The 10,300-nt window shown below is 44.0% G+C and overlaps 1 protein-coding gene across 1 annotated transcript; it reads right to left on the bottom strand.

Annotated features, from left to right (window-relative positions):
* Positions 1-2,649: 2,649 nt before the first annotated feature.
* Positions 2,650-3,941, bottom strand: LOC306916367 (protein mono-ADP-ribosyltransferase PARP11-like; the record flags this gene model as incomplete). The annotated part of the gene is made up of 3 exons (XM_079494200.1): positions 2,650-2,858; positions 3,542-3,693; positions 3,817-3,941. The coding sequence occupies 3 exons, from the start codon at positions 3,939-3,941 to the stop codon at positions 2,650-2,652; spliced, it is 486 nt and encodes a 161-aa protein (XP_079350326.1).
* Positions 3,942-10,300: the final 6,359 nt, after the last annotated feature.

Here is a 10,300-nt window from a genome sequence, read left to right as displayed (position 1 = left end):
ATGCTTGAGACTTTTGAGTCTAGCCGTGGCTTCATTAACCGTGCTTTGAACTATTTAGTTTTACAAGGCTACTGGTTTAAAATTGTTAGTAAAGTTACCGCGATTAAGTTGATAATCGCACACTATGGTTTTTTACTCATTTGGAGTTTTTGTTTTAGTAAAGTTTACCGCGATTACGATAGTAATCGCACGCTATGGTTTTTTACTGTTCAGATCTATAGCTATCCACGATTTAACTTGCTAAGTTGATAGCATCATGGTCCATAGCTACGCCTACTGAAAGGCCACAACTGCACAAAAGAGTATGTCTTTACTCAAACTGTCTAAATAATATAACCCAAGTGTCTTTTATACTTTTATTGTCGTTTAACAAACATACATTTAAACACATGAACTATTTATCTAGGATTGGTTTAAGGGTTAGTTTTAACCCTGTTTAGGTTAGACGTTTAGTTAGTTTTAACTAGTTAGTTAGTTGGTTCGTTTAGTTTCGTTTAGGTAAAAAACCTGTACAGATAAGACAGAGATACACATAGCATTCGTCAATTACAGGCAGGTTACAACACATGGATAACACATTATTCATTGATTATTAATAGTTTGCATTATGTATCAATAATTACCATTGGTCTAATGTGAGTTGTTGTTCATCATGTCCATGTGGTTCCATGAGGTGTGGATTCTTCGTAGTTGGTTTGAATCTGACTGCTAGAGCCCCACGCAGGGTTTATAAAATCTCTGTTCAGTGGAGCCCGCCCTGTGGGCGGTTCCGTACCAACTTGGCATCAATTGGCTGCTGACCTCCTTCCTGTGGTTGGTTTATAGCCAACCTTACTATTGGTTTAAAACCAGGAAGTATTACCTGCCATGTGCTAGCACATGGCCGGAGCACCCTGCTGTGAGGTTTACTGTAGCCATGACTATATGGTAATTACATGGGCTGGGGGAATGGTCTATTTCCCCACTCTACTCTCAACTGGTTTATGAGAGTTTAGGGTTTAACACATTAATCATTTACATTCCTTTTAGGCACTGGACATCTCCACCTTTAGATAATGCAGGCATAATGTTTTATAGTTAAACACAGTCATTGGGACATGTTGTTGCTCTTCACCGGCAGTGGGCAACATTACTACCCCCGCAGGGTGTCGGAATTCACTCTCTTATCTTGTTCCTCCAGCAGCTGCCAGGGGTCTGACAGGGGTCCTAGGCAGCTTTGAGCTTAGGTGCATGTCACTGTCACTTCCACAACATATTTATTAAACATTAACACATCCCAATATCCTGGATATTTCCACACTGCCTTTGAGGCTGAATTATAATAATCAGATGTGAAAGGTCATAGAATGTAACAATTTAATTGCACAGGGTGGCAGTTAAGGTTAGAGTACTCCATATTAAAAACACTTCAATTGAACTCAGTCAGATCTGCCGTCTATTATTTAGGCCTAAAGACCGCGTCGAGAACGAGATCATACATTTTGTTGACCGGTCTCCCCCAGGGGTCTTGCAATAATATAGCCCTCAATCATCACATTTACAAAGGGAATGAAAGACCCAAAGTCCCAACGTACAGTATCATGGGAACAGCACCCATCCTTAGAATCTTCCAAGAAAAGAAATACCCCTTGTTTGGAAAAGCCAGTCAAGTTAATTTAATTTGTAAATCATATTTCATGTAGGTGCACATACTCCATGTGCTTCACGTTAAAACAACAGATACACACCAAAAGTAGACCGCAAATAAATACTATATACAGCAACCACCCACACCTCCAATCCGAATGTACAGAAAGCATTTTAAACCCCCTCATCCTCCACACATCACTCACTCACGCACACACGCACACACAGGTCACCCAATTAGGGGTGGATCTGGATCACACTCATTCTCGCAAACTTTGGAAGGCTGGAAGACAATCGTATAGAATTAGAATGGAATAAATACAAATAATCTGACAGATCTTGATCACACGACTACTACAGAGATCTGATTTGCATGAGTTTTGGACAAGATTTACAGGAATAGTGGTATAAAGTGTGTTTTGCAAAAGGGCTTTAAAAACACCACATGAATGGCCTGTTGGCAGGCCAAATTTAAAGCTTTGGGTCGTGTCTGCAAAGTTTCATACTCAACATCAGCAAGAGTACACATGTTACCAACGAGAGTCTGTCTGCTGAAATATTCAGGGTGAGTGGCAAAATAGCAGCCAGGAGAATGAGACTCGCAGGACACTGCCAAAGACACCAAGAGCTCCCAGCCAGCAAACTGGTGCAATGGGCACCGGTCATGAGGATGTCCCATACTAACATATGTGGATGTACTCAAGAAAGATGCAGGAGCGCAAAGCACCAACGAGCTGGCCAGATGTATGGAGAACCGGGATGACTGGAAGCGACAATGGAAGGCTCGTCTGAGGACGATCTAGAGAGATACCAATCGGTCCAGTGGTGACCAAGATTAGTTGCTCACAGACGGTAAATGGATGATCATGAGACACAAAATAAAGTCAAAAGCTTGTTGTCCATGCACAAAGTCTGAATGCTTCTTCCTTGTGAAAGAGCTCCAAAGTTGATGTTGGCATCATCATTTAAATGTGAATTACTGTAAGTGGATATTGCACTTCCTCCAGGTCTGTTTTGTGTTCATCAGCTGTACTGAATCAAGTACTCCGGGTATATTTGATTAGGGTCGAATATGACGTAGATGTTGGGGTCTTTCGTATCGTCCACACAGCTCTCGTAGTGGTGTGTTGTACTTTTATCATCAGGCTTGTGGAAGTGGCTTTCCCCCCTCTGCCAGTTTCCAACCATCACCCGAGTCAGAAATAAGATTCTGGTCTGTTGGTCTTGTGTAGCTTGTAACGTTTCACCATACAGAGGCAATAAGTCCGAACTCCACCCACTGCATGTGTGGCGTGTCTTGCAAAGTATACCCCTACGAGAACCAAGGTTACAGTTAGAGATGTACCGATACCATAGCACGTCATAGTACATATGTATAGCATAGTATAGTATATATGTATAGTTTATATGTATAGTTTCATAAATCATAATATATAGATATTCCACTGTTACATTCTTAGCTTACGCATATTTCATGATAAATGCTTTTTATATATGTGATGTATTCCCATGCTTTTTTGTTCTTGCTCAATGTAAATCGCTCTGGATTAAGAGCGTTTGCTAAATGCCTAAATTGTAAATTGTAAATTTGATACCATGCATTTTCTCCTTCCAATTTACTGATTCCGGTACCCACAACTTGCATATCGGTCGAGACTCGATATAGAGTACTGATCCGACTGTGTAATTTAAAAACAATCTAGGTCCAGGGACCATCTGGGTTCTTTGAAGGGATTCCGAATGGAACCTTACAGGTCTGTAACTCTAAGAGTGTACAAATGGATAGACTGGCATACTTGCCAATACAGATACCAGCATTTTAAACAATGTCGGCAGCTTTTCCGACACTGGTATTGGTATCGGAACAACTCTAGTTATAGCTGCCAGACAGAATCACTGTTTCATATTAACTCACCTTTACCGTAAACGTGGCCATTAGCACAAGGTAATCTGTTGTCAAAATTATATGTGCAAATGTTGTTTACATTGCTGGCTTTGGTTCCATGAAATAGTCGTCTCTCTTTAATGTCCTTGACACCTTTAATCTTCATTAACTGTTTCTTCTTCCTTTGGAATAAGAAAGAGAGATTTATTTGTGTATCTTTTTATATATTCATTCATTCTTTTATTTGGTATAGAATTTGCTTCTGTGTTAAAAATACGGTAGGCTAATATTGTACATTAACTCACCTACAGTACAGTTCCCACAGATCCATGTTCTGTATTCTGCTAACTGATACAATATGTCTGTCCAAAAGTCCATCTGTCTTCACAAACTCTGCCACAGTTTGGTACTCGGGAGACATTGCATTCATTCGGATTAACTGGGACAATATGAAAATTACATGTCACGATTATTGTGGCAAAGATAATTGCGATTAACGAGAATCAAAATATGCTCAAAACTCAAAATGCTGCACTTTTGTTAACCACTGAATTTGCAGCTCAATGTGAGAACAATTTTACGATAATTTAAAATCTCAGCAATATGATTATTGTAACGATAATAACGAGTATACCTCCATCCTAGCTCTGGTCCATAGCTCTAATGCCTTTGTATTAAAGCTATGCTGCTCTCGTCTTCCTGCGCTCGCATGAAATGCAGACCAGCCTCTCGACTGTAGCGAAAATAAAATAGAACGCTACTCACCAATACAATGGCGGCTTGTGTTATTAGAAAGCCTACTTTCCTCTACTGATATTGCCAAGAGAAACCCCCATAGACAAGATTTTTCCTTCTGGTGAAGTAAAATCCCTTTCTGGCCAAAAAGTGCATTTTATCTGCAGTGGTGGGGGGCTCAGAGTGCGTCCACCGCGGAAAGTAGGCTTTCTAATAACACAAGCCGCCTTTGTATTGGTGAGTAGCAAACACTTTTATTTTCGCCATGGAAAAAAATGGACCAGAGCTAGCTCCATCCCTAGGATTAACTGTAAAAGTTAAATTTTCTGCAAGTGTTTTTCTGTCGTGTCCCCCAGCCCCCACCACCACCAGGAAAATACCTAATAAATAATTACTACTGTAAGCAGCTAAATTAGGCAATACAAGGTATATGCATGCGTGCGTGCGTGCATGTGTGTGTTTTAGCAAAAGTTATAATAACTTTCTTAAGTTTCTTCATTTACCTGATATGGGAGTTTTGGGTCAACCATTTCCCAGAAAACTGGTGAAGTAATGAAACAGCAGCAGCCACTATGTTGGAAAAGGACTGGGTTTAAGTTTCTATTAGACTATTGCACACAGCTGTCAGCCAGGTTTCACTTTCACTTCCTCTGAAATGGTGAGTTTTAAATCAGAGAAAAGTATGCATCCACATTATGCAATGTTATTATTTGTAAGAGCATTTTATCTTATTCTAATGTAGGCTATTCATCGTTTCACCTCCTCTCAATGTGGTAGGCTCGTTGGATTCTTCTCTGTCGCCCTGTGCAAAGTTTAGTCTCTAACATTGCTGTGTAAAAGCAGAACAGATTAATTTACTATGGCATGATTAGATTAAAACTACTGTATAGTTTGTAACAGTCAGAATTGTGAATGTGATTAGATACCAGATAAATCAATCCTGCTGCTGATGCCAGTGGGTGAAAACATGTCGAACGGCGTCCGAGCGATTCCCAAGCAGGTTCTGCGGACGCTGTAGAACGTCCCCTTGGAGTCACAGATGTATTGGTTCTCCACATCCATGCTGGTCAGGGTGCTGTCTAGGTCATCCTAAATATTATAATGTTTTAACAAGAGCCAATATAGTGTATCTGTGATGCTTCAGAATGATCAAGCTAACTGTGTGTAGGCCTAAAGCATTGATTCTCAAAGGGGGTGTCCATCTGCGTTCCCAGGGAGGTCCCCAGCAAAAATACTTAAAGGACATTACATTACATTACATTACAGTCATTTAGCAGACGCTTTTATCCAAAGCGACTTACAATAAGTGTATTCAACATAGGTAGGGAACAAAAACTACTAATCACCAGAAGTCTTTAGTGCATTTTCTGCAAAAACAAGCAACCAAGAGTATACCTAGTGCTAAGGTAAAAGTGCAATATATCAGCTACCTATTTCCTTAAACAGATGAGACAAAATAGCTAAATCAAATGAGCATGAGCTAAAACAATTAAGTGTATCGACTAAACAAGATCCAATAAACAATACAACAATAGAAAACAAGCGTTCGTACAACTAGTTAACAACAAGTAGGTCAGGCAGAGAGGAAGGGTAGTGTTTCCTGAAGAGGTGGGTTTTCAACCTGCGGCGAAATATGGGCAGTGACTCTGCTGTCCTAACATCAGTGGGGAGTTCATTCCACCACTGTGGGGCCAGAACAGAAAAGAGTCGTGACCGTGTGGATCGGCCAGAAGGACCCTTGAGTGACGAGGCAATCAGTCGCCCCGAGGTGGCAGACCGAAGTGGTCGGGCAGGGGTGTAGGCATCGACCATAGCCCGGAGGTAGGAAGGAGCTGTTCCTTTCACTGCCCTATAGGCTAACACCAGGGTTTTGAACTGGATGCGAGCCGCTACGGGGAGCCAGTGTAGAGAACGGAGAAGGATGGTTGTGTGGGAGAACTTGGGGCGGTTGAACACCAGACGAGCCGCAGCTTTCTGAACAAGCTCCAGAGGTCTGATGGCAGATGCCGGAGCACCAGCAAGGAGGGAGTTGCAGTAGTCCAGGCGGGAGATGACGAGAGCCTGGATGAGCACCTGGGCTGCCTTCTCCGTGAGGAAGGGGCGAATCCTCCTGATGTTGTAGAGGAGGAATCTGCAGGACCTTGTCACTGATGCGATGTTTGCCGAGAACGTCAGTTGATCGTCCAGGGTCACACCCAGATTTTTCGCAGTCCGAGTTGAGGTCACCACAGCATTATCAATGGTGATGGCCATGTCTCGGTGCGGACAGCCCTTCCCCGGGAGGAACATCAGCTCGGTCTTGTCCAGGTTGAGCTTCAGGTGGTTTGTCGACATCCACGCCGAGATGTCAGCCAGACAAGCAGCAATGCGTGCCTCCACTTGGGTATCAGAGGGGGGGAATGAGAGGATCAGCTGGGTGTCATCGGCATAGCAGTGGTAGGAAAAGCCATGGGAGTGGATGACAGCACCCAGAGATGTAGTGTAGAGAGAGAAAAGAAGAGGACCCAGAACCGAGCCTTGGGGAACCCCAGTTGTGAGCCTGTGTGGTTCTGACACAGACCCTCTCAGCATCACCTGGTAGGAGCGACCCGTCAGGTAGGATGCAAACAGGGAGAGTGCAGAGCCTGAGACACCCATCCCCTCAAGGGTGGAGAGGAGGATCTGATGGTTCACCGTGTCGAACGCTGCAGACAGGTCCAGGAGTATCAGGACGGAGGAGAGAGAGTTCGCTCTAGCGGCATGGAGCGACTCCGTCACTGCCAGCAGGGCAGTCTCTGTCGAGTGACCCACTTTGAACCCAGACTGGTTGGAGTCCAGGAGGTTGTTCTGGTGGAGATAGGAGGACAGTTGTTTAAAGACAGCACGTTCGAGAGTTTTAGATAGGAAGGATAGAAGGGAAACCGGTCTGTAGTTCTTGATCTCAGAGGGGTCAAGTGTCGGTTTCTTCAGGAGGGGGGTGACTCTGGTAGTCTTGAAAGTAGAGGGAAAGTAGCCAGATGTCAGAGAGGTGTTAATAAGGTGGGTTAAGAAGGGAAGAAGTTCAGGTGCAATAGACTGCAACAGAGTGGATGGGACCGGGTCCAGAGAGCATGAGGTGGGGCGACTAGAGGTAACAAGGAGAAGGACCTCGTTAGGGGAGAGGGGAGAGAAGTGGGATAGAGAGGGGATGGGGGGGGGAAGAGGAGTAGATGAAGGTAGAGAGGGGGGGGTGGCAGGCAGACGGGTGTGGGTAGTGCGCAGGGCACCAGCCGGGGGAGGAGGGAAGGAGGATCGGATATCGTTCACCTTCTTGTCAAAGAAGTTGGCGAAATCGTCAGGGAGGAGGGACGAGGAGGGAGGAGGGGGTGATGGTTGTAGGAGAGAGGAGAAAGTTTCAAAGAGTTTTTTAGGGTTGGAAGCAGAAGCCTGAATTTTAGTGCAGAAAAAAGCAGCTTTAGCAGCTGATAGAGAGGAGGAAAAAGTAGAAATGAGAGATTGGAAGGTGAGAAGGTCCTCCGGGAGGTTGCCATTTCTCCATTTGCGCTCAGCCGCTCTCAGGCTCCGTCTCTCAGTCCGCACTGAGTCCGACAAGGATAGAGTAGAGAAAAGAAGATCTGTGGCGGTATCAGGGGATAGAAGAGCAAAGGATTCAGGGGCAGGGAGAGCAGAGAGAACAGAAGAGGAAAGATCAGTGGAGGAAAGTGAGCGAAGATTGTGACGTGAGGAAATCATGTGGGTAGGGAGGGGCTGTGAGGGGGGAGAGGAGAGAGAGAGAGAGTAGGACATGAAGTAGTGATCAGAGAGTTTCTTACCCTTTTCACTGGAAAGAGGAGTGACAGACAGGTTAGCAATAGAGCAGCCTCTGGTGAAGATCAGGTCCAGTTGGTTGCCCGCCTCATGGGTAGGAGGAGATGGGGAAATAACTAGGTCAAAGGCGGCGAGAAACGAAAGTAGTGGGTCTAGCTGCTTCTCAGTCGGGAGGTTGAAGTCCCCCAGAAGGATGAATCCAGGGCCATCGACAGGGAAGTGGGAGACTAGATGGTCCAGCTCCTCCAGGAAGCCACCAGCAGGGCCCGGTGGGCGATAAACAACTGCAATGGTGAGCCTGACTGGATGAGAAACAGTGACCACATGAAATTCAAATGAGGTAGGAGAGAATTGTGACAGTGAAATAGGAGAGTATTTCCATTTTCTGGAAATTAGCAGACCAACCCCACCGCCTGTCCGCACGGCTCTGGGAGTGTGAGAGAAAGAGTACACATCTGACAGAGCCGCGGGCGTAGCAGTGTTTTCTGGTCTGATCCAGGTCTCAGTCAGAGCAAGGAAGTTAAGGGAGAGCAAGGATGCGTAGGCTGAGATGAAAGCAGATTTGCCTTCCACCACAGCCGAATGGCAATTCCAAAGCCCTCCCGTTACCACTTGCTCGACGTGAGTTGAAAGAGTAGGATAGATGAGAGTAGTTGTGTCGCGACATCTGGGTGTAACCCAGTGTTTGTGCGACCGCCAGGAAGAAGAGAGGACAGGAATAGGAAGAAAACACATTGTAGATCACTAAACATATACTACAATACACTACTATATCTATCACACTACTATATATGTCACTAATCAATGCTACAGCTTATCGTTCAGTGACGAAGTCGGACTTTGACAAAGTCGCCTGTCGCCTTTGTTCAAGTCGCCTGTCGCCTTTGTTCGCCTGGCCTTTGTTTGCTGGCCGCCGCTTAAAAGCTGACGCTTTCAGCTGGTGGTATAAGGCCACTTCAACTGATTGCTAATCGTCTGCCAGGAGTGCTGGCTAAACCACACACTTCACACTTCACAAGGAACTCAAGTGGGCTATACTACTTATCAAGTGGCCTATTACAGGGTGAAACTAATTACACTAGTCCAAAGTGCCACTAGCCTACTGCTTGAACACAAACAATACAACTATAAACTACAGACTACCACACAAGCTAATAATATAATACTAATAGAAAAGCACTTAGAGTACCACTACCAGCAGCTTGCTAAAATACAAAATAATGCTACTTACTCAACTAGACAGAGGTCAGGAGCTCAGTTCACTTCAAATGTTGGTTACACACTGAATAGAATACTCACAACCTGGCTACTTATCCCTTGAGCTGTGCTGGCTAAACCACACACTTCACACTTCACAAGGAACTCAAGTGGGCTATACTACTTATCAAGTGGCCTATTACAGGGTGAAACTAATTACACTAGTCCAAAGTGCCACTAGCCTACTGCTTGAACACAAACAATACAACTATAAACTACAGACTACCACACAAGCTAATAATATAATACTAATAGAAAAGCACTTAGAGTACCACTACCAGCAGCTTGCTAAAATACAAAATAATGCTACTTACTCAACTAGACAGAGGTCAGGAGCTCAGTTCACTTCAAATGTTGGTTACACACTGAATAGAATACTCACAACCTGGCTACTTATCCCTTGAGCTGTGCTGGCTAAACCACACACTTCACACTTCACAAGGAACTCAAGTGGGCTATACTACTTATCAAGTGGCCTATTACAGGGTGAAACTAATTACACTAGTCCAAAGTGCCACTAGCCTACTGCTTGAACACAAACAATACAACTATAAACTACAGACTACCACACAAGCTAATAATATAATACTAATAGAAAAGCACTTAGAGTACCACTACCAGCAGCTTGCTAAAATACAAAATAATGCTACTTACTCAACTAGACAGAGGTCAGGAGCTCAGTTCACTTCAAATGTTGGTTACACACTGAATAGAATACTCACAACCTGGCTACTTATCCCTTGAGCTGTGCTGGCTAAACCACACACTTCACACTTCACAAGGAACTCAAGTGGGCTATACTACTTATCAAGTGGCCTATTACAGGGTGAAACTAATTACACTAGTCCAAAGTGCCACTAGCCTACTGCTTGAACACAAACAATACAACTATAAACTACAGACTACCACACAAGCTAATAATATAATACTAATAGAAAAGCACTTAGAGTACCACTACCAGCAGCTTGCTAAAATACAAAATAATGCTACTTACTCAACTAGACAGAGGTC

Source organism: Electrona antarctica, assembly GCF_951216825.1.
Source record: "Electrona antarctica genome assembly, chromosome: 23".
Lineage (NCBI taxonomy): Eukaryota > Metazoa > Chordata > Actinopteri > Myctophiformes > Myctophidae > Electrona > Electrona antarctica.
The sequence above is the reverse complement of the archived record's forward strand: the minus strand, read 5'-3'. Positions and strand labels throughout refer to the sequence as shown.